Here is a 21,605-nt window from a genome sequence, read left to right as displayed (position 1 = left end):
AATCGCTTAATTTATATCTCATCCAGCAGCTACATTTGATGGAGCCAGTCCAACATGCTAACAGTCAAGGTCATGAAATGGGTAATAATCGCTGCGCGGTTCATATTATTGGCTCCGTGCTTCCGAACGGGCTCCAGAGCCAAATCCGGTCCGTTCAGTTCCAAGACCGGCGGACTGAGCTCTGGCATCCTACACCTACTAACAGCGCCCTTCCCGTCCCGGAGCTGATGTGGGTCCGCCGACACTCTACGCTTGAGGCCGGGCTAGCAGCGTACTCGTCCGGAGATGTCTTGCTGTTGACAGAGGGCGAGTACTGCTTAACTGGGGCACCCACACGGGCACCTGTGCGGCGTCGCTGGGATATGAAACAGCCATATCGGCTTAAGCTGGGCCAAGCTGCAACGGTGGAAGACACTGCCCGTACCCTGCCCGACGGCATTACCATCTTGGGTGTCGATCCTGCCAATCCACAAAAGGCAAGTACGAAATTGCCCAGCCTGTTGAAGGTCCCTGCGATTGGTGCCGCTGCTCGTGTCTGCAGCCTGTCTCCGACCCAGATCGTGTTAGCGCTGTTATCGCTGTTGGATTAGCTCTCCTATCAGCCGTGTCTAAACGCCGTCGTCCTCCTAGCATAATGAAAGCTGCGGTTCCCCACAATCTCCACCTAGTAATTTTTGGAACTTATCCGATCTGGGTCAGCCTCGCACGGCCCGCCTCAACGCGCCTACATATGCCTCCTTCATGTCCATGTGCGCAACGAAGCTTGTCCTGTCTTGTACTTGTCTTGTCGCCTGCGCCACGCACACATAAGACTGCCTCTAATCACTGACAAGGCGTCCGACGCCGTCGCATGTGATGCTGCTTTATGCCGCGTTTGATGTGACGTTTGTTGTGCACTTTTCCTTCGTGCGCATGCAGGTAGTTATTCGGCACCACGGCCTTATCTTCAGGAGCTCGGACACAGCAAATGTAGCTGGCGTGACGCTGGTGTGGTCTGGAGGCAACCACAACCGCAGCCGTACAGCTGCTGACAATGCCACCAACACCCAACCGACGGCCCAAGTCCAATCTACCGCGGAGAAGCTGCCGGTCGCTATTCGGGTCGGCTCTGGCAGACTCATACTGCGCTTCTGTCGTGTGGAGTGCGGAGGAGCTTCCCCGCCCGGAGGCGATGTTGGCAGCAGCAGCAGCAGCTGTGGCAATGCTGCAGCCGCCATCTGGGTCGGCCCCGGGTGCGGCTTGGACATAGCTAAGAGCTATTTTTTTGGCTCAGCAGAAACCGGCGTGAAGGTAAGCCGCAACGGCCTGAGGGGGCCTTAAATGAAGTCGAGAGGTGAGTGCAGGTCTCACTTAGGGAGTGGGAAGGTCGGTGGAATGGACGCCCAAGCGCGCCGGCCGACTGTTGTGTAGTAGTGCATTGGTAAATAATCTGATTACAGTTGTTACACAAAATGTGTATGTTGGAAGAGAGTTTACGTTTGCTGCGTAGACATGCATTTTACGCGAGCATGAATGAAGGGCAGATGGTGGTTTGACCCAGATGGTGGTTTGTTTATTCCAGAATGTTCTCCCTGGAAATGTTGGCCTCGTGGTTTAGCTTAGGCATGAAAGCCTTCCATGTTGATCCCGTTCATGACTGTCAGCTTCCTGCTGTGGCTCCCTAAAGCTTTTGATCCGTTCCCGTACCTTTCCGTGGGGCTGTCCATTTGCATTTCTGTCCAGCTGCTTCACTATGCACGTGCTCAGCGACGCACATGGCGCATGAGCTATCTCATCTCCAAACGCTACCCACCTCCAAACGCACGATGCGCCTCCAGTCTTATTTAAACTGCACTTACCAAGGCCCGTTCATGTCCACTGCCGTTGTGCAGCTCGCGCCTGGCTCCAAGGCCTGCATCATGGGCAGCCAGCTGGCCAACAGGGGTTCGGCTCTGGTCTGCATGGAGGCTGCCTCCACAGGCGCCGTCGGCGACAGGGCGCACGAGAGCGAGGGCAGTAGCAGCGGCAGCGAAGGCGGGGCGCACCCACCCGGAAACGCATCGCGTACCATTTTGCTTATCGGCAGGAATTGCAAGTTAGACATCAAGCCCGCCCGAAGCGGTAGCGGCGCTTGCGCTAATGCCCAAGCTCCAACTTCCCCCAGCGACGGCGGCGCCGCCGCGGCGGTGTCCTCCGTCAGTGCACCTGTCCATCTTGCACATGCACGCACAGGCGGGTGTGAGTGCAGTCCGTCGCCGGACGACCAGTCACTCTTGCTTTTAGCGGTTCAACGTGCCGGTGCTGGCGGCGGTGGCGGTATCAGCAGCGCCGCGCAACAAGCTGTGCATTGTCCCTCCCATAGCGCTGCCGACACAGAACGCGCGGGACTGCAGCCGCCGCCTCCGCCTCCTCCGAGTATCGCCGAAGCTTGGCGTCAGTGTGTGGCCTTCGTCATTCACCACAGCGCCCTGCCCACCAACGGCGCAGGGCCGCGAAGCAGCGGCATCGCCTTTGCCGAGTGCTGCGACTGCCGTCCTGCACTACATAATGTGACGGCGGCAGCGGTGACGCCTTCACCGGCGGCGGCGGCTGCTGCCTCCCAGAGCCCTGGTGATGGCAGCATGGGTGGGGGAACCCGGCTGGGCGCGCTGCGCAACGTCCAGCTGGTTCCCCTTCTCCCCAGTGCAGTGAACTGGCTGTCCTGGGGGCTCATGACTGGGGAGGCGCTGGAGCTGACGAAAGGCGCATGCGCTCGGCTCAACCGGGGAGTTTACCCGCTGATCCAAGCCGTGGCGGATGCAGCCAGGGCGGCAGCGCCATCGCCGCCACCTCCACCGCCGCCGCCGCCGCCACCGCTACCGCCTCCAGCGGCTGCAGCAGCTGCGGTGGAGATGGCTCCAAATAGACACGCGGCGTGCGGCGCGCTCCGCCAGGCCTCCGCCGCCGCAGCGCCGATGTCAACAGCAGCGGGTGCGTGCGAGCACTGGCTGCCGCCGCACTTGCGGTCGGCGTCCAGAGCGAAGCTTCATCCACCGCCACCACCACCGCCACCACCGCCGCCACCGCCGCCACCACCGCTGCAGCGCCTAATAGCATCCCGTATCGCACCACAGGCAGTGCCTCCGGCTGCGGCACCCAAGCAGCAGCAGGTGCCAGGCGTCCAGGACGGAGACCAACACGCGGCGCCCCAGCCGTTGATGCGTCCCCATGTGGGTCAGCTGGCCTCGTCGCCCAACAAACAGCCGCAGCTTCCCGAAGCCTTCAGGCAGCACGTTGATAGACCGGTGATGGTGGTGCGGTCACGAGCCGTGGATCCCATGGCCCCACAGCCCCTGGTGCCCCAGCCACCGACGACCCAGCCGACGGTACCGTCCTCGACTGTGGGCCCGTTGGTAGCGCCCGGGCCGGCCCGAGAGCCTCCGACGGCAACTTTTAGCCCTCCAGCCATTCCTCAATCGGCGTTCATGTCCGAACCCGCAGAGCCTCCGCCGCCACAGGTACCGCATCCAATGTCTGTGCCTCAGGCCACTTCTCATCCGCCGCCGCCAGTGCTACTGGGGGTTACAGCCTGTGTTGCACAGAGGACGGCGATGACAACCCAGTCATCACTGACCCCACCACCGCCAATGGTGATGCGGACAGTGGAGCTGGCGCAGCAGCAGATCCCTGCGGCGACGGCGGCGGCGACGGCAACGGCGACCGATGTTACAACCTGCACTGCCACCCGTTCGGTGATAACCAGCGATGGCTGTCAGCCCGCAACGGCGGTTGCAAACCCCAATATGGACGCCGAACTCGACCGACCTTGTGATGCCGCTGCCGTCGCCACCACGCCTCCGCGTACAGCACCCTCCGCAATTGCGTCCGCCGCCGCTGCGGACCGTGGCAGCCATAAGGAGCAGGTAGCGAATCACACGCCCGCCGTCAAGCCGGCCTTTGGCGGCGAGCCCGCTACGGCCAGTATGGCCCTGACCACGTCTTGGGACGGTTCAGGGCAGCACAAGGTGGTGCTGACCCGTCCCGACCACCCGTCGGAGGAGCGTTTGAGGACCTCCAAGAGCAACGCAGGCGGCAGCAGCGGCGCCAACGGTAGCAGCACTGCCGCTGGCTGGTTAAGTCCGGCGCCCTTCAGCCCATACGACTTCCGCGACAGCAGCATCCGCCGCGGCGGTGCCAGGAAGAAGTCATCCCTCACGACGCAACCAGCGACAGCTGCATTGGCGGGCAACGACAAAAGCCGGGCGGAGAGCCGGATGGGACCGTCTGCTGTCCTGGTGATGCAAGAATGTCGTCATAGGGAGGAAAAGCCCGCAGCGGCAAACGCGCCGACCCCCGTCCCCACGGGGAGGCGCATCCAATCTGAACAACCTCAGCCGCTGCCGATGCCAGAGGCGGCCCTAACCAACCCTTCCGGGGACCCTCAGCGCCAGCTACCGCGTGGAGAAATTGCAGAAGGTGGAGAAAGTGTGGGGAAAGAGGAGAGCTCCTGTGTTACAGCCGCCGATGGCGTGGTGGCCGAGCCGCTGCACACCGCTTTGGACCTCGCGACAGGGCGCGGGGCGGTGGCCGCCCCATGTACTGCTCTAGCAGCCGCAGCCTCTGGAAGAGAAATGGCGCCGCAAGCTCCCGCCACAGGTGGAGGTCCCTCGGACGGCAGCCAGTTTGACGTAACCAACAGCACCTTGCAAATGCTGTTGGAATGCCTGGGATCAGAGGCGCGCTCGGCGGCGCGTGACGTCGCCATGAAAGACGGCCGGAGCCCCGGCACAGCTCCTACGCCTGAGCGCCAAGGACTGTTGCAGCTGCCGTCGGGCGCGTCAGAGCAAGGTTCGCAACAGCGGCAGCGGCATACTGGTGTCGACGGGGTGGCCCAGCAGCTGTTTCAGGCCCATGAATCAGCTGATAACTCCCACATGCCGCCACCGTCGGCTTCGCAGGAGCAGGAGCGGCAAGAGGAGGAGCTTCAATTGTCTCCTGCGCCACCGTCGCAGCCGCAGCAGTCGCAGTCTCGGCTGCCACTTTCGCCATTGCAGCAGCTGCCGCATGCCGGAAACCCCCCTCCCTTATCAGTCTCGGCTTCAGCAATTGCAGGCGATGCAGCATGCGCTGGTGAGAACGTTCGGGTTGGGGCACCGATACCCACTGCACCTGCACCCGAGCTTCCGCCAGGCTCGGCTGATACACCTGTTGCTATCTCTGCGGTCCCACGCCACGACTGCTGCAGCAACCAAGACGCGCCGCCATCTCAATCTCATCCGCCTCGGTTTCCGGCTGCAGCCCTGGCTGCGGCAATAGCAGCGGCTGCGGGTCCTACAAGCCAGGCCCCTAACCCCCCTACGAGCGCCCCAGGAGCTCTTAAATCTGCAGCCCCAGCTACCGCAGCACATCCACCGGGGCCATACTGCATCTCCCCCTTTGCCGCTGCAAGCATGGAAGAGCCGGAGGCCCCTTGGCCCAGCGGCAGCAATACGGGGCCTCCGGCAGCATCCCAGGGGGACACCGAAAGGGCGCACTTCGATCGGGTGGACTCCTGCGAGGTCGGCGGTCTGGACCTGGCAGGTGTCCTGAACATGGAGGTCATGGGGGACGGAAACGCGGCCGCCGCTGACGACGCTGTGCTGTCCGCCTACCTGGCTTTCCAAGGCAGCGGTAGCAGCAGCTGCAGCGACGACGACTGCACCTGGATGTCCTCTGTTGCTGACGGCTGCTTGTGGCCGCTTGACCGAGCTGTCACACCCCCTGCGGGTTGCGTGGTTAGGGAGGATCGCGCTGTGGGCGAGTGCTCCTTACAACTCGGCGGTGGCTTCGCTGTAAGTTCGTCCCCCTGCTGGCAAGCCACGGCGACCTACAAGCGCCCGCAGTCCCAGCCGCAACCGCAGCCCTGCAGCACCCCGCTGCAAGGCATCTCCATAACGACCGTGGGCACCTCGGCCTGCACGAATGGCACGGAGTACGGTTCTGCGCCTTCCTCCTTTGCAATTCCAGGGGTAGCTATAGCGGCAGCTGTGGCGGCAGCTGCACCCATGACAGGGCTGCTCACGTGCCTTCCGAGGCTCCCACTCGAGCAGCACCTGGCCTTACTGCCGCACTGGCACCCGCACCACTGCCTCAGCCGCTACCAGTCTGCTCTGAGGAGCCACGTGTCCCGGCCATTCGCCGCCATCTGGGAGCCGCAGCCGGTGACCATGATCCCCGTTACAAACTGCCTGCCCGGGCCGAAATCGCTGATGACCGGTGTTAGTAAAGACACAGAGGGCGTCGAAGGTGGCGCTGGTGCCGGGGCGTCTGCAGCAGCATCTCAGCCGCCGCAGGTGCAGCTATCGTCCCAGGACCAACCGGCACACACCCCAGACCCCAGCATCGCGAAGCGATCCCCAGTCCCTGCCGACGGAGCCGGGGCCGGATGGAAGCACGCGAGCTCAAAAATGCCGCCGCCGGAAGCGTTGTCCGGTGGTCCAGACATAAAAGACGCAGCGTTCGAGCCGTCCGTCGTCCAACAGGCACCTGACATTTCACTCCGCGCGTGCAGCCGGCAGGGCGGAGGAGAAAGTCCAGCAGGAGGGCAGGAGCTGCGGCAGGGACAGAGGCCGGGGCCGCAGGCGTCTCAGCAGCACCACAACAAACAGGAGCAGAACCCTGAGGCGGTGGAGGAGCAGCCGGGACGCCAGAGGCCAGCGATTAAGCTTTTGCTGCCACGGGCGCACCGCAGTGCCGCGCGGGCAGAGCCACACCGCGAGCTGTACGATGCTAACCAGACGAGCACCGCCGCTGGAGCATCCACGGCAGCCCCGGCACGTTCGACAGACACCGCGGCTGGCGCCGACGGGCCCATGGAGACAACCACCGCGAGGTCACCTGCCGCCAATGTCGGCGCCGTCGGGATCTGCATTGCAAACAGCTGCAGCGGTGGTGGCGCCGCAGCCGTGGCGACTGCGCGCGGAGAGCCCAGGACAAAGGCCAAGCCAAAGACAAAAGCCAAGGCCACGCGCAGGCGAAAGACCAACACGACTGATAGCAGTGACAGCGAAACGGTCGACGCAGGCAGCCGCCTTTTCCGCGGCGGCGGCCGTTGCGCGCCGGTGCGGAACGGCAAAGTTGCGGCCAATAGCGTTTGTGCTGCTGCTGGCCCCAGTGCTGCTGGCCCGGGCGCAGGATCAACCGACTCGAGAGGTGGCGGCGCTGTCAAAGGCGGTCGCCGGCGCCGCAGAGCAGAGACAGCGATCACCAGCAGCAGCTCGGATGACGACGAGATGTTGGCCCGCTACCGCCGCAAGCTGGCTCGCCAGCAGGGCCCATCGGAGACCGCCCCGGCCGCAGCGGCCCTGCCACCGCCGCCACACCCGGCTGACTCCGCGGTGGTATTCGCTGACTCCGGTCCAAGGAGGAACTTCTCTTCAGCCGCCGCTGCCGCTGCCGTCGGCGCGGCTCCTGGTGGTGATGGCGTCGGCAGCCGTCAGGTTCCGTCCCGAGAAGTAAAGGGGGTTACCGCGGGGATTCAAGGCGGCCGTGAGCAGCACGATGTCGACGGCAATAATCAGCGGAGCCGTAAGCGGGCTCGTGGAGGCGGCGGCCTGCCGGTGACGGAATTGTACGATGCTTGCAGGGCCACGCCGCGCCAGCGACGTGGACCGGGACACACTGCAACCGCGACGGCGGCGACGGTCGAGGCGGGTATTGGCTTCACGAGTGTGACGGGGCCCGGCAGCCCTGCGGCGAAAAGAGAAACTGGCGCCAATCTGGGGCCGTTCCTCAAGGCTGCGTATTCGTGTGCCGTCGGGCTGCGACCGCCCACTGGTACGCCGACTACGACTATGGTGGCTACTGACGTATCAGGTGCTGGTCGTAGCATTTTGCTTGGCGAAGACGCCAAAACTTCAGCGCAGCAGCCACGTGCTCCGCTTCAGCCTTGGCCTTTAGAACAAAATCAACATCCGTCACTGCCGCAAGCGCAATAGCAGCGGCAGCCGCAACAACAACAACGACAACAACCGCCAGAACGCGATTTCCGGTTGCGCGGCTTTCTGTCCTCCGTGACCCCCTTAGATGGACCCAGCGCGGAGGGTCTATCCGTCACAATCGCGGGCCTGCGCCAGCAGGCGGTGAAGCTGGAAGCGGCGGAAGCGGCGGCGGTGAAGCCTTTGAGCGAATACGGGCTTCCAGACGTAGCAGGACGAGGACTCAGCAGGTGGAGCAGCAATAGCAGGGTTGTGTACGCGGGAGGAAAGGAGAAGGAAAGCGGGGTTGAGATGGGATAGAAAGGGATAACCGAGGGAGGATCCCTTGCTCACGGATATTGCATTACCAGAAGAAGTTTGCAAGGGGAGGGCGCAGGGCGAGATCAGGTGGAGTGCGGGTGTTTGCAATAAAGTGGATTTTGCTGTAACGCCTGGCTCGCGTAAATGTACTGTCCGTCTGCCATTTCACTGTTGCGTGTGCAGTGCGCACATGATGCTGCATGGCTTTACGATGTCCTGGCACTGCCTAAAAGCGCAGTGTTAATAATAATGGCTGTAGTATATAAAAGTGGTTCGAAGGAAGAGTGGGGGATGTAAGACGGCCCGTGTTCTGTGCACACCTGCGTATGGGCGTATGGACGTTTTTTTCTGTTTAGCACCTTTCCGCAGGATGTGAGCTACGCGCGTGCGCCCGCATTCCGTTCGAAGGAAGCCCCTCTGTCCGCTTTGGACAGCCATGAAAAATGAATCCCTGAGCACTGTTTTAGATTTCTTGTGTGTGCTTGCGGGTGATGGTATTTTTCTGTAAGTGTTACCTGCCAACTTCCGTTGGGAGGGTATGATGGTACTGTATGTTACGTATGTTACTGTTATGCAGGCAGGATGTGGCTTTGGCAGGATGTGTGGCCGGACATGTTCGTTCCGCGTCCCCCGGTTGTAGTCTTTCTGGGGCCAAGGGGGAGCGCAATGCGTCGTGCCTACAAGGTGGAAGGATCTCATTTATGGAAAAGGAGTTGCGTGCCGTGCGTGCGGGCGTATGCTTTTTTCCTTATAGACAGAGGCTTTTTTTACTGCTGTATCAATGTGCAGTTTACGAGTTTAGGGCTCTAGCGGAAGCAGCAGCTGTACGAAACCATCCTGGCGATGGCTGCAAAGGACGACAACAAAGCTAAGAACGATGTTAAAAGAATAGAGGCCCTTGTTATGGGTTGCGGTGAGTGATGGATGTCTTTTCCCCACCTGTTCCCCATCTATCCACTGCCCGTGCGCTTGCTCCCCGTCACCGCCATTCAATTCCTTTACGTTACCACTGACCGTTGTCCTGCCCTCTGTTCAGCAGATGCCAAAGCTAGGCAGCCCATGGCATCCTGGCTGGCTAATAGGAGTTTATGTCGTTCAGGAGTTTCGAACAGTCGTGCAAATTATCCCGTACGTGTATACGAATCATTATTTGGCGGATGGTCTTCAGGACGTGTAGTATCATGCAACTGCTGTTGTCGTGGACAAGGCAGGACAGCGCGTTCGGTAGCTGTTTGGATTTACCTGTTTGTTGTTTCCACGGGTAGGTAGTAGTTTAACCCCTATTGTATGATAATCGTCTTGGGTTGTGGCTGTGCGCAGTTCTAGTTTGATCCGTGGCGTGTAGCCCTGCGGCTGCACGGTACATATTGATTTTGCACACTTCTACGGTAGTGTGATGACGTCTTGCTGAAGTCATGCATTCATACGCACCTGGCTCAGGGCTTCTTCGAGTATCCGTGTTATCCCGGGAAACGTAGCGGGGCTAACGATTGGGAAATGTAGGTGCGCGTATAGGAATTTGCAACGTGGCAAGGTGACAACTGCGAGGGCCAGTCGTAAGTGTTCCGATCATGCATTGTAGAACAAATCGGTTAAGTCTGTACTTGCTGTAACGTGGCGTCCACATTTGGAAGGCGCAGTCAACAATCAGAGAATTGGACATTTGTTACAGCAAGCATACCTATCCCAGGACACATGCAAAGAGACCAGCTTACGTGACACGAATACAGTAGCAGTAGCAAGAGGGCAAACCAAGCCCAGTATAGTTGATTACGACACCTTCTCAAGCACATGCATGAAATCCTACCCTAGTTTAATTGAATGGATCGAAGCACGATGATGACAATGGCATGAAATGTTGTCAGTGCGAAGGAAAAAAGTTATAGTAGCCATCAGAACGCGCGCATAAGTACAGATTGGCTGACACGCTTGCACAACCCGCACACGCGTGGGCATGCAAGGCGGCGTATCCGATCTGTGGTCAATGGTCAGCAAGTGTCATTGTCCGTTCTTCATATCACCCATAGTATAAAGGCTCGCCACGCAGGGTGCTGTTGCTTAAAAGAGTCGCAACTCTCCCGCAAACTCCTAACGTCCACTTGCTACGCGCAGCTCCGTACTCCGCTCGGAATCACAACCAAGCCAAGTCGGCGGTCGAGCCCACAGCTCGCACCACGTTGCACCTCCTTAAAATGGGTAAGGGGAATCCACCAAAAGCATCAACCCGCTGACTTTGACAAACCTCCGTAGTCACCGCAACACACGAATTGGTTTTCTATAAATCATTGACACACAAACGTTTATGCAATTGCGAGTTCTCCCACTAATCGCAAGACCACACACCAGGCCATGACGAACCACATTCTTAGTCGATCCTCCTATTGCAGTCAACTGCGAATCGGCAGCAAGAAGCAACGCTCAAGAAGCCCACAAACATGGCGTGCAGAAATGATCACGCGTCAAGCCACGTCCGTTGAGCCCGCCCACCCCTCAAAACCTCTGAAGATATATTGGTATGAACGTTGATATCCATATCCTATTTTACGTCAAACGTGAACATGCATGGCCAGCGGTAATTCCACGCAAGTCCAAGCCCCGCCCCGGCCTAATAGGTCGGAACCCTGTACAAACGAGAGGCACGGACCTACGGCACGACAGGTTCCTAAGGCTCCCAAATAGCTGCACACTTCGAGCACACATCTACGAAGCAACGCACACGCCGGGGCGGCAATCCAGCGTCCCGATTTATAAACACTACTGCGATTTTACGTGTCGCAGACTCCGCATTCACTGAATGCTTCCATAGCCCTTAAAAGCTACGGTACCTCCGGCTTTCGACCTGTCCAAGGTAACGCCCGTCACTGCCCCACCGGCTGACGCGCCTCAAAAGCTGGCTGGGCGCAATGTCGAACAAGAGCCGAGCAACGCGCAAAAATCCGCTGTATGCTCCTTGGTACACATGACGTGCAGGCAAGAATATGACATGCTACCACTGCGCTGAACGGAACTCCCGGGTTGATATCCGCAACAGAGACAGTGGCTCACACATCGTACTCCCCTTTTCCCCATTCCCCACTCTCGATCAGAGCTATCTCACTGCCCGGATTACTGATCCCCAAGCACTGCCCGCTAGCAATCTATGATCAGGTGGCGCGGTCTCCCCTTCAGCGGCGAAACCCACCGTGACCACTCGGGTATCGCGTCTATCGCGATTCCTCATTCGCCATATGCACATGTTCGTGTATGCCGTGCTTCGCCTTTGTCTGTTCATGGGCACCTACCTTGCAGATCAAAATATTCGCAATCACAAGGGTCAGGTGCTATTTCCAGCCGCATGCAGCAATGGTCACGGAGTATGTCTAAAAAGCTATTGATGGGACTTCACTCACCTAGGAACATCTGTACAAACCGTTCATTGAACCCGGCGTCACCCTGCGGCCTTCTAGCTTGGCCTTCGGTGTGGCACGACATAGGCACATCCTAGAGCTCATCCTCGCCGCGTTTTTGAGCTACTAACTCCCGCGATGTCTCCACGCACATATATAGACAAGGGTATTGGTATTGCTCTGTGACAGAAATATTCTATCCAGTGGTGAGCTTCCTGAACCCAGACACACGCATACATCCGTACCAAATCCAACCACTTTGAACGTCGCACAGTCAGTCAACGACCATCGAGTACTGAACCTATACACACCTATAGACAAATACGCTGCAGCTCATCGGAACATTCATCTGCAGGAAAAGCTCAGTCTAGGAAATAAGAGCGCCCGCACGCCCCCCGCATGCGGGTCTGTTCTTCACCACCCAATACAAGCTGCCCCGCCACCTGCTCAAGGCACCTTAATCCTTTGCTAAGAATCCCGCCCACCGCTGCTGGTCCAAGCATACTCTGCGCCTCAGCCTTTCCTTCACCCACCAGACGCTTCAGCCGCTGCAACATCTGCCCGCTCTACATCTGCCCGCTCTCCTTCAGTATTGTGCTGATCTCCTGTACGCTCCACTCATTAGCGCTCGCCCGCCTGGGCCCGTGCCAGCGCCGGAACTGGAACTCAGTTTTGCTGATGAGCAGCCCAACCGGGACGGCTCCCGAGTGCTGGAGGCCTTTGCCCGTGACGCTGCTGTGCCTCGCATGTAGCTAGGCCTTTCGCCGGCTTGGTCATCAAAAGGGGCAGCCTCCATGGACCCCACAGATATGTTGCTATTGCTGCTGCTGGAGCTGATGCTTGGCCTTGGGCTTGGACTTGGGCTCGAGGTCTTACTTGAGCTGGAGGAGCTGCTGGCTGGGGCGCCCCGTCGCCGTGGCGCCTGTTGGGCAAAGCCGAGGCGGCGGCTAGAGGCGGCGGAGGGCGAGGGGGGAAGGTGGGGGTCCTTGCGAGGCGGCCCCTGCCCCAGCTTGGGCGACACGGCGGCTGCTATGAGGACGGCAAGTTTAGCCGTATCTTTTTCAAACGCCGAGGCGGAAGGCGAAATCAGGGGGAAGGGTGCTGGGGATGGCGGCGCGGGGGAAGGAGGCGTGGTGGACGGTGGAGCGGGGGAGGAAGCTGGGGAGAAGGTCGGGACGGAGGAGGGGGTCGGGGGTGAAGGGGTGGAGATAGGAGAGGGGGCGGGGGAGGAGGGCGACAGCAAAGGCACCAGGGGAACCGGTATTGGCAGCGCCAGAGGCTGCGGCTTCGACTGGTACTGCTCCACAGGAGGAGATCTTTGGGTGACTGCCGCTGGTGGGTGATGAAGTTGAGTGACCGGGAGGGGAGGGAGCGATGTGGGAGGGGATGCTGGCGATGCACTTGGCCGTGGCGCGGGCAGCAGAAAGGGCGTTGTCACCATCGGAGAAGCTCCCCCAAGGGAAACGGTGGTAAGCCTGGTACGGGCTAACGAGACCAGAGGTGTAGAGGTGGAGGATGCCGCAAGTGCGCTGGTGCTGCGACGGTGCCGACGGCGACAAAGGGTGCATTCGTAGCACGAGGGCTCATAGACATCGTTGGAGTGGACCTCATAGCAGCCTTGCAAAACCCCACACCGCTCTGCACATACGTGCATGCAGTCTGTGTCCGACACATCATACAGGATATTGTCATGAAAGGTGGACGGCTCCGGATGCGCCACGGGTTGGACAGCCATCTGAGAGGAAGAGTATCAAAAAGTGACACTTGTCAGGGTACTGGAAACGAGGCAAGATGGTGCTCAAGAGCAAACCCATTCCACTTGACAAATTGCATTGGACGAGACATCACGTCAGGAAGCCCTTCTCCCGTGACGGCTAGCGCTAGCACTTTAGCAGGTCCGGAACTGAAGCGCACTTCCCGACGTAACCAATGGGAATTGAGCATACACAAGTAATACCTGTTCCGATTGCGTGTCCTCCTCATGATGATGTCCTTTCCTAAGCCCGGAACGACTTCTTTGGTACAGGTCAGAGGCAAAACTGCAGACGCCCAACGCACACATAGGTTCATGAAGGCGTCAAAGTTTTGCAAAATTTCTGTCGGGGGAAAGTCACAACAAACCGATTGCCAGGACGCACCTTGCCAATGACGACAGGGATAGAAGCCAAACGCCAGTTATCAGAATGAAAGGCATTGTTATGCAGTAAAGGATTACCAAAGCCGCAATCGCAGCCCACACGCGTATAGAGCTCTGTGCTGAGTACTTGGTGGCCTTTACCCCTAAGGCAGCCGGCAGAGTGAACATTTCGCTACTCATGGTTGCTTGTAGTATAACTAAAACAAGATCAATATTTCATATCTGCCCTTATGCTTGAGGAGGCGCAGTGGCCTTCTGTTGCGTGCTACTGTCATTGCCGCGGACGACCAACGGCAGCGTGTCTAAACGAGAAATAACGTAGTGTCGCATAACCTGAAAACAATGGAGCGTGTCGAGGTGTAATTTTTTCTCGGCACTACCGGCCTGATTGACCAAAAACGTACGGCGCCTGCAACTCGTTTAACGTCCGCGAGGCCCTCCGCGACATTTTTTGCAGAAATAATAGCCAAAAATATCATATTCATGGTAGCCCATACTGACCACTCAAGGGCGCGCAGTATCCCAGATTCCATTAGGTCATAGCATAAGAATAACCCAACACCCTAAGCCTAGGGCTCAAGTGTTTCCTACCAACTGTTAGGTTTGCAGCAGACTCAAACGATTACGGAAAGCCCTTAGGCTACTTAGCCTCTTCATCAACCCCCCCGGGGTATCGTTTTCCGGCGCCCAACCAAGCCGCCTTAAAGCCATGCAAACCGCTGAAAGCTTTTACCTTGGCTTTACCTTCACTTTCACTCGGACCGGGTTCTGGCACCCATGAAGATCATATTATTGCGCGCTTGCACACGCAGGTACCTTAACCGGTATCGGGTTTATCGTCCCGCGAACGGCTCCGTATAGGCCACAGGGCTCCCAACCCCCTCCCAAGGTCGTGCATGGCCCCACTTCCAGCGCACAGTACTTCCTCGCCCTTAGGGTTTTCACTCAATGCCTCCGCTTTCTCTCCTCCCTGGAGAAGTAGCGCATCAATCCCTTGCAGGCAAGCCATCCACACAATATTTTCCCCCAATCGCCGATACCCAATTCCCCGCAAAGATTTATTTATCACACAAAAGGTACATATGTACATGCACGCGTGTACGTTTCCCTCGCACCCAATCATTGGCACCTCCAGGGACCGACATTTCCCCACGCGCTAACCTTCACCGACCCACCCATCTCGCCACCGCTCCCCAGCACATCATCCATCCTCCCTCCACCCCGCAAGCCCCCTAGAAACTCATACTCGTTCGCAATTATGATGACGACGATGGCCCTGGACCGCCGCTGCTAGCTGCTGCTGCCCCCGGCACCACTGCCTCCATTTCCATGCGCACAGTGGCATGCGCGTCCAAATACAGCTGTCTGGCTGCATCCCTCAGGTTCCCTGGCAACCAGCCGGCCGCCAGGGCGCGCTCCAACCGCTCTACCAACGAAGACTGCAAGGACGGGAGGGGTTTAGGAAGGGGCAAAAGGGTGTTAGCTTCCCCGAAGCTTGGAGACGGCGGAGTTGTCCGGGGGCAGGCAGGGACTGGAAGCCGCGTTAAGATTCGTCGGCGCCAGGGCGCTATGAAATAGTGCGGGGGACTGGCCATGTACCGCTCAGCCGTGTGTAAAGGGAAGGGCGGGACACATCAGGCTGGGGGTTCTGGGATTGAGGGATCTATTTAGGCTGAGTGACATGGAAAGAGGTGCTGCGAGTCCGAATGAATCCTACATGGGCGAAACATGAAGAATGACCGTATGCACACAAAAACACAAGTATAGCTGTCCCCAACTGCCCAGCCAGCTAAGCCTGGCAGCCCGCCACCCACCATGAGAAGGGCCTCGCGAGTGCTCCGAAACCCCATCAAGTGATGTGCGGTAGACAGGAACTCCTTGAGCACCACTGGGGAGGTGCAAGAGAAAAAAGGGAGAGGAAGAAGGGGGAAGACACAGATTTGAGCATGTTGCTGTACGCCGGGGGTTCTATCGTACTCATTTGTTGGCTTAAGGTAGTACTAAAAAAGGTGCACAATGTCCTTTCCCCCCAACGGAAGGCTAACCGAGAACAGCATGTCAAGTGACCCGGTACATGCATTTCTACAAAGACATGCCAGGGTGTGGATGTCTTTGGAGGAGGTGCGAAGCAAGAGATAAGACGGCGACATGTCACGCGTGGTAAACCACAACCTCACCCGTTCACCCTTTCAACTTGTGCCGCTCTGGCATCCAGCAACAAACAAGAGCCTCCTCTTTCGTCTTCGGCCATTCGTATTCCTTGGCCCCCTGCCTCCCTCATTCCATTACTTCCAGCCGTTTTACCCGTTCACCTAGGGAAACCCCAAAACGTCCTGCGCAAAACCGTGTGGGTCCCCAAGCCGCCCGTTCGCACTACATGTTCCGGTCCGGGAGCCGAATTTCCCCACCCCCCCGTTTTGAGGCCTCACCCGCAGCATCCCACAAGCCCGCGGCCGTCCTGTCCGTATCACGTCATCATTTACCCAGCGGCAGACGCCTTCACCCTTTCCCCCCTCTCCTCATCCCTCCCCATGCATCTTCCCCCTCTCGCCAACCCCATCGCGCACGACGCACAATGACATGCATCGAACAAACTTGTCCTTCCTCCCAAATCCTCCAAAATTTCCATCACGGGGCTAAATTTACATAGCATCGCTTGCCTTAGAAACTCCTATGCATGGAGGTTACTGTTTCAACTATCCCCACTTGCCCTTACCTTGGCAAGGCTCCTTTCGGCACATGCACCTCCGTCCGAAAACCACACACATACATACATACACACAGAGACATGTAGGAAAAACGCGCATAGAGACGCCGCTGTCTGACGCTGTCCAGCACCACCCCGCAACGGCCCCGCTCTCACCTTTTCCATCCTCCTGCTATTTCAATCCCATAGCTGCCTCTCCCTTCTCCCTCCCCTCTCTTCCCCGCTCCCCATTCCCCTCACCCACCCTCTGTAGCTCCCTCGGTAAACACAGCCATCAGAATCCCTACTCCATCTTCTTCCTCAAATTTCGTCGCCAGGTACTCAGAGGCCACCATCGACCGAATTCGCTTCAGCGTCAGGACTACTGTTTGGGGGCGGTCCGCCTGACAGTGCGGCCAAATGGGGCAGCAGGCCAAAAAGAAGTGTCATCGTGGAGGCTGACAGGCCGCGGGAGTGGCATGAACGGAAACGAGAGCGACAAGCGAAGCCCAAGAACGAGGATCACAAAACCGGAACGGGCAGTTGGGATAGGGCGGTTGCGGCAGGGATTGGGGATGTATTGCTTGACGGCCGGCGGGAGAGAGAAATGATGTAAGGGAGATTTTTCCAGGGTTGAACGGGGCAAGGTGAGGAACGAATAGGAAAAGGAGGAGGGGCAGGGGATTGGTGCCCCATTTGACGCCTATATCCCCACAACCTACAGATCCACAATCGTCCTGCTAGTCTTCTGCATCGGGTTACTTCCCAAGAAATGACCCTTCCCGATGCCCTTTCTTTGAGTCTCCAGTCTAGTGCACGCCGCTGCTCCCCGATGCTCGGGGGACTGGCCCGGGACGTCAGCAGGGACGTCAGCAGCAGCAGCAGCAGCACCAGCCAGGTGGGCAGCAGCAGGCGCCAGTAGAACCAGCGGCAAAGGAAGTGAGGAAGGAGAAGCTGCCGTACCACCGCTGACGCCGAACAGTGCCCGGGTGAAGGTTCCTAACCATGGCACGGATCGGTTGGGAGATGAGTATATCCCGAGCGATGGAAGCCGTCCTGCCCGCACGCCTTACGGTTCGCTTGGCGACGCAGCTGCCATGCGCGGCAACGGATGTCAAACGAGGGCGCTCTTTGGCTGACTTCGTGCGTGAGGCGACAGAACCCCGGGATTCCCGGGCCGCCACCGCCCCCGGCAGAAATCGGCCTATGGTGCCCTCTCCTCCCGCATATACATCAGCCTGCTCCCTCGTATACATCAGCCGCCAGCTGCGTTTCCTCGCGCTCTTGCTTCTTTGGCGGTCGTTTCCTCGGCAGCTGGCTGGCTTGTGCAAGAAGGGCTTGGTACCGCCATTTCGGCGTTTTAAGAACAGAAGCTCCTATGAAAACGGATTTCACGTGGCGCCTGAGCGATCTCTAGTAATTTCACAAGTTCTCAAAAATGCTGCACATCAGAAAACAGTAATCTAAGGTCTCCGGATTGATCCCTGTCCGGTGTCTGCTGGGAGGACGAAAGCCCGAAAACAAAGAGACCTTGTGGTGGCACCCGCGAGCCACCACCGGGTCCCGTTCTCCGTTGTCCCACTGCCTTGCCCCCAGCATGCAACCAGCTGGCACGGGACCCAAAGCGCTGTGGTTGCCGAGGGGGTGGAGGTTCCCTGGGGCTGCCGATCAGCCCATACATGCACCACTTCTGCGAGTGCTCGGTCATGCAAGCCGTGTCGGAGTGCATCGACCGGCACCTGCAACCCTCTCAGGCAGGTTACCCGCAAGCAGTTCTGGCTGGTGCAGGGGGCCCCCGGGCTGATGATAGGGCCCTCTGGAACGTGGTCGACCGAGTAGCCCTATCCGCCACGGGTAGGCACTAGGCAGACGCTGCATGGATGCGGCCGAAAGGAGGCGGGAACGTGCAGCGGGACAAGCTTTATAACAGCTGGGGCATCATACCAAGTGCCGGCGCAGGGGCCCCGACAGCGGCGGATAACGGACTTCTTCCCCCAGACCGACGGGGCGGGACCACAGGAGGGACCAGCTCTGGACACATCGGGGTACGCGGTCCGTACGCAGGGACCCAACACAGCGTCAGGGATGGCAACAGCGTCGGATCACCAACCCCCCTGACGTCCCGCAATGGTGGCTTTTGGGGCGTGTTTGTGACCATGTACGGCGCTGAACGTCACATAGAGGATTGGGGACAGGGTGGGACTCAACCAACCGGTCCTGTCGGTCGCAAGGGCCAGTGGCGAGGGTCGCGGCGAGGAGAGGAGAGGGTGGAGGTGGGGCTCGGATGGAAAAAGGGGGAAAGGTGCATGTCCTTAAGGAGAGGGGACGTGGAGAGCGCCTGGCGGGTGGATAGAGGAAGGATTGGGAGGGAGATGGGGAAGACGAACCACGAGCGAGTGAAGCCGATGGCAAGGAAAGACTGATGCGCCAGAAGTTAAGAAAGCGTAACTAACCAGTTGGCGGTTGCGAAGAAGTCCTCGCGATGATGTGGTCATGACGATAGCAACTACCTACCTAGCCGAGATTAAAATAAAGTGCGGAAAGAGAGCAGGAAAAGCAGCTGGGAGGGAGAGGGGGACAGGGATGCTGTCGGGAGGGTAGGGGACGCGGCAGCGACAAGATCACGCAGGTTTGGGGATGAGTCAGGCCCAGGCGGGGCCGTACCACCAAGTAGGACATTCACGCTACAGGACTGGGCTCTCTTGCGAGGGTCGAGAATGTGGGGCTTTTGCCAGGTGGCCCGGAGCGAGTGGGTTCTTGGGAGCCAGCCACAACTATTTGGTAATGTGCCGCACCACGCCGCGCTGCGACGCCTACTTTCCTGTACGCCGGGTATAGGTATCGACATTTTCCCATTCAAGGTTTCTCCTGTCTAGCCCACGTGTCCCGGCGATGTGTGGTCCGGCGCGTCGTTTCCCTTTTCCGGGTTGCTATCTCCCCCCAGTACTAGATTAGGTTAAAAGATGGTGGAAATGGTTGGTAGGTTTGTGGCTAGCAGGAGGGCAGGTTTAGACTGCCTTCACTGACAAGACATACAGACGGACAGACATAGAGCAGAGCCCGCCCGAACACGAATTAGCAAGGCACACGATGGCGCGAACTGTCGACAGACAGGTACACAAAGGTAAATCACCTGCTGTGGTGCCCGGTGACTCCTAGGGTACCCACTTAGGAATGCTAACAAAAGGGAATGCCTCTGCTAGTTGCTTTGGGGTCTGAACAGCACACGAATGCGGGTGTTCCGTGTGCTGTAGTACGCACCTGCTTTGGCCACCGGCCTACGCAGTACTGGGGACAAGCGGCATGCGCCCGTGTGCTCTGATGGCGTGGTTAAGCGGCGTCTTGTGGTTTGCTTGAGCCCTCTGAGCCTTTACCTTGGAGGTTTGCCTGTTTTTTTCTTACTACCTACCTGTCCTACCCTGTCCCGGCACGCCGCGGCTAGCTGCTGCCGGTCGCCTCAGTCCGCGTGGATGTCTAGGGGTTCTGTTTCGCAATAGGTTTGTCCGAGAGCTCTTTCCTGCAGGTAGCTCTTCACCGTTTCCCGGAGGCATTGCTGAGTGACTGCGTCACGTCTCGCAGCCTGAGCTGGGAGCGGCATGCACACGAACGACTTGCTGTTTGCACCCGGCCCCCTTGCGCTGTGTTTCGGCCTGGAGTGCCCCGCTGCCCAGCCCACAACGTAACGTAACGCATGTCATGCGTACGTATACACATACCATAGTATCCTGAACTCTCGGGTCCTATGGTCGGTCCGGGCCCACAAGGCCCCGCACGTCGCCTTACCTCGAGCCCTCGAATGCATAAAGACATCATCAGGCTGTGGCTCAACATGTGAACTGCAATGTAGTGAAAGCGGGTCGAACAGGTGACGTGTGGCGTGGAGTACCAGGCGGGGTTTGTCCGGTGGAGAGGCAGCGGCGCGGTTGCGCGTGGTCAATGGTGGTAAATTAATGAACGTAGGTGAACGGAGACGGATCGAGTAACTGGAGGAAAGCATCAAACGGCCGCAGCACGCGAGTCGACAGAATGATCGGACACACATTCGCGTTTTGCACTTCTCTACTCGGCACCCCTCCCACGCAACCCCCTCCCTCTTCCACCTCCTACCTCCAAGCGGAATGGTGATGAGCATCACAGCTGCCTTGAGCAATGTCCCAGAGAACCTTTCTGCGTTCTTGCTCAGAGCAGTAAAGGCGTCTTCCTTTCCCCGGGCAGCCCGACGCTCCGCTGCTCGGGCCTCGCGACTGGCCGCCAGTGCCGCAGCTGCCGCTGTGGACGGAGCCAGCCCTTGGAGGCGCGCGGTGGCAGTAGACGTGGGTTGCATGGTGGCATTGTTGGAAGGGGAAGGGGATGTTGAGTTTGCGGACCCGACGGGGAAGAGGATCCTACGCAACGAGGAACCAAGTGAGCTGTCCGCGCCGGGCTTAGGAGAGGCCTCGTTGCCAGCGCCGCCGCTAAAGCTGCCAGTTGAGCTATTGTTATTGTTTTTATTACTCGTGCTGCTATAGCATCTTAATTGCCAGCTGAAAGGACGATGTTGGATCGATGCGGGCGTCATGGAGAGGACCAACGTGGAAGCGGAATCTACTGCATGAGGCAAAAATTATAAACCGTAAGTTAAAATCATCTGTGTCAGAATGCGGTTTCATGTTGTATCAGATAACTTGCCAGCTGTGTTGCTCATGGATGCAACGCTGACGAAAACCGGCTGGCCTTTCCATGCCTGCAGCACCTGAGAAAGCATGAAGGAGCGACAATGCATTTCGGCGAAGAATTCAGAAAAACTAGGCCGGCAGGAAAGTAAAGAATAGTAATTTGACAAGAAAATCCAAACATGTACGTCTGATGTTCGTACAGAAGCAGGGTTGCCTTACCTGCGCCTGCAAGCCCCGAACTGCCCCGACCACTCCCGCCATTCCTCCGCGCTCGCGCTTCTCGCCAAGGTGATCTGGCTGGATGGAAACCGGGTCAGGAAGGGAAGTCCCTCGGCTTGCTTAAGTTGGAATTGCGCCTGCGAGCGAATGCCGTTTATGGAGCGCCGTCTTCGCAGCGTTGGCGAAACTCCCCGCTCCTCCATTCTCCTTGCTCCCACATGCTACACTGATGCACCGCAAGGTTGCTCCAAAACTACTACAAGCCCGCTGCGCTCAGTTGGGAAGGTT

General features: G+C 58.6%; 3 protein-coding genes across 3 annotated transcripts; 1 reads left to right on the top strand and 2 right to left on the bottom strand.

Annotated features, from left to right (window-relative positions):
* Nucleotides 1–634: 634 nt before the first annotated feature.
* On the top strand, nucleotides 635–8,234 carry VOLCADRAFT_98667 (uncharacterized protein; the record flags this gene model as incomplete). The annotated part of the gene is made up of 4 exons (XM_002957546.1): nucleotides 635–694; nucleotides 919–1,290; nucleotides 1,872–7,773; nucleotides 8,023–8,234. 4 exons carry the CDS (start codon nucleotides 635–637, stop codon nucleotides 8,232–8,234), a joined length of 6,546 nt encoding a protein of 2,181 aa, XP_002957592.1.
* A 3,972-nt stretch (nucleotides 8,235–12,206) lies between these two features.
* VOLCADRAFT_98666 (uncharacterized protein) lies at nucleotides 12,207–13,814 on the bottom strand (the record flags this gene model as incomplete). Its single annotated transcript, XM_002957521.1, has 3 exons — nucleotides 12,207–12,778; nucleotides 12,870–12,952; nucleotides 13,759–13,814. The coding sequence occupies 3 exons, from the start codon at nucleotides 13,812–13,814 to the stop codon at nucleotides 12,207–12,209; spliced, it is 711 nt and encodes a 236-aa protein (XP_002957567.1).
* A 1,199-nt stretch (nucleotides 13,815–15,013) lies between these two features.
* Nucleotides 15,014–20,767, bottom strand: VOLCADRAFT_98665 (uncharacterized protein; the record flags this gene model as incomplete). Its single annotated transcript, XM_002957520.1, has 6 exons — nucleotides 15,014–15,196; nucleotides 15,572–15,645; nucleotides 18,183–18,315; nucleotides 19,705–19,731; nucleotides 20,227–20,279; nucleotides 20,551–20,767. The coding sequence occupies 6 exons, from the start codon at nucleotides 20,765–20,767 to the stop codon at nucleotides 15,014–15,016; spliced, it is 687 nt and encodes a 228-aa protein (XP_002957566.1).
* Between the last annotated feature and the right edge of the window lie 838 nt (nucleotides 20,768–21,605).

This window comes from Volvox carteri (genome assembly GCF_000143455.1).
Source record: "Volvox carteri f. nagariensis unplaced genomic scaffold VOLCAscaffold_75, whole genome shotgun sequence".
Taxonomy (NCBI): Eukaryota; Viridiplantae; Chlorophyta; class Chlorophyceae; order Chlamydomonadales; family Volvocaceae; genus Volvox; species Volvox carteri.
This window is presented reverse-complemented; position numbering and strand designations above follow the sequence as displayed.